General features: G+C 37.6%; 1 protein-coding gene across 1 annotated transcript in view; it reads left to right on the top strand.

The window, feature by feature from the left end:
* Nucleotides 1-305: 305 nt before the first annotated feature.
* Nucleotides 306-1,240, top strand: part of FBXL17 (F-box and leucine rich repeat protein 17) — a gene marked incomplete at its 5' end in the record, with an annotated part of 290,375 nt that continues 289,440 nt past the window's right edge. The window contains one exon of the mRNA XM_009648672.2: nucleotides 306-437. Within this exon, the coding sequence (XP_009646967.1) occupies nucleotides 306-437 (132 nt within the window). The remainder of the gene's footprint in view (nucleotides 438-1,240) is intronic.

Here is a 1,240-nt window from a genome sequence, read left to right as displayed (position 1 = left end):
TTTCTGTCCGTTATACCTGTCTGTGCCATCTGAGAAGCACATTTGAAATATGGTCTAAGAAATGGGTGCTTAAGTAGCACACAGTCTGTTGTTGGTTGTGCTAATATGACTTATTAATATTGTCAGCTGTTGTGGGATGCAGGTTTTTTTTGTTACTGTTCTTGACTAATCAAGCTGGCGGCAAATTCTAGAACTGTGTTGCAATGCATGCTAATACTTTTCTGTCTTTTACAAGACGGGTTAGTAATTAAATATTTATGTCTCTAAAATATGATTACTTCTGACAAATAATATTTTTTTCCATTTCTTTACAGATATTTTCCAATTTATCCCTGAATGAGCGTTGCCTTTCAGCGTCATTAGTCTGTAAATATTGGCGCGACCTCTGTTTAGATTTTCAATTTTGGAAGCAACTGGATCTCAGTAGTCGTCAACAGGTATGAAGTTATCATTGTGGAAAAACTGTGTTTTAATGACTCAGAATTTGTTCCCATGAAATAGTAATGTCTCAGCTTTCAGGATTTTTCTACTAGAGGCTGACAAGCCTGGACCCTTAGATTAACTCCCTTGAACGTAGCTTCTTTTGACTGAGATCAGTTGTTAAACAGTGTGAGGACAAGTGCTGTTTGAAATGGGTTGTGGGTTCCTATCTCAGGTCTGCATCAGGTAGTGGTTGTTCCATTAATAAGAACTGTCAGATCTCATATTAATTGGAAGATGTATGTGAGCCTTTCTGAGGATGCTCTAGTTTGAAGAATGGTTACCTAACTAGTGCTTTCTTGGATAATTTTAACTGTCCTCCTTGGAAAACTTTTTCAAGGATTCCCTTGTTGTTTGGCCACCCTTTTTAGGTTTCTTGTTACTTAATTACTTGTAGAGGCTTATAAAACAATGTCTTGAGAGTTTCATGAAAATATAGGGTGCAGGGGAACAACCAATGGAGGAGGGTCCTATCTGAAGAAGCAGCAACATGAACTCATCTATGTTGGACGTAAAGAATGTACGTGGGGTATTATTTTCAGATCACCAATTCATAAGAAAGCATGCAAGTTCTCTTGCTTCTAGAATTACTAGTTAACTATTTCTGAACCACTGTGGAAAAGTTATATAGCAGATCGTCTGATTTTTCTCAAGTGACTCCAAAGCACGCTCAGACCAGGGGTCTATCTTTGTGCTCTGTAGGTACTATGTGTCAAATCAGTCTTTTTTTATTGTTTTGAGGTATAGCCTTATTCCTGCT

The sequence above is a fragment of the Egretta garzetta genome, unplaced genomic scaffold (genome assembly GCF_000687185.1).
Source record: "Egretta garzetta isolate BGI_Z169 unplaced genomic scaffold, ASM68718v1 scaffold271, whole genome shotgun sequence".
Classification (NCBI taxonomy): Eukaryota; Metazoa; Chordata; class Aves; order Pelecaniformes; family Ardeidae; genus Egretta; species Egretta garzetta.
The sequence above is the reverse complement of the archived record's forward strand: the minus strand, read 5'-3'. Positions and strand labels throughout refer to the sequence as shown.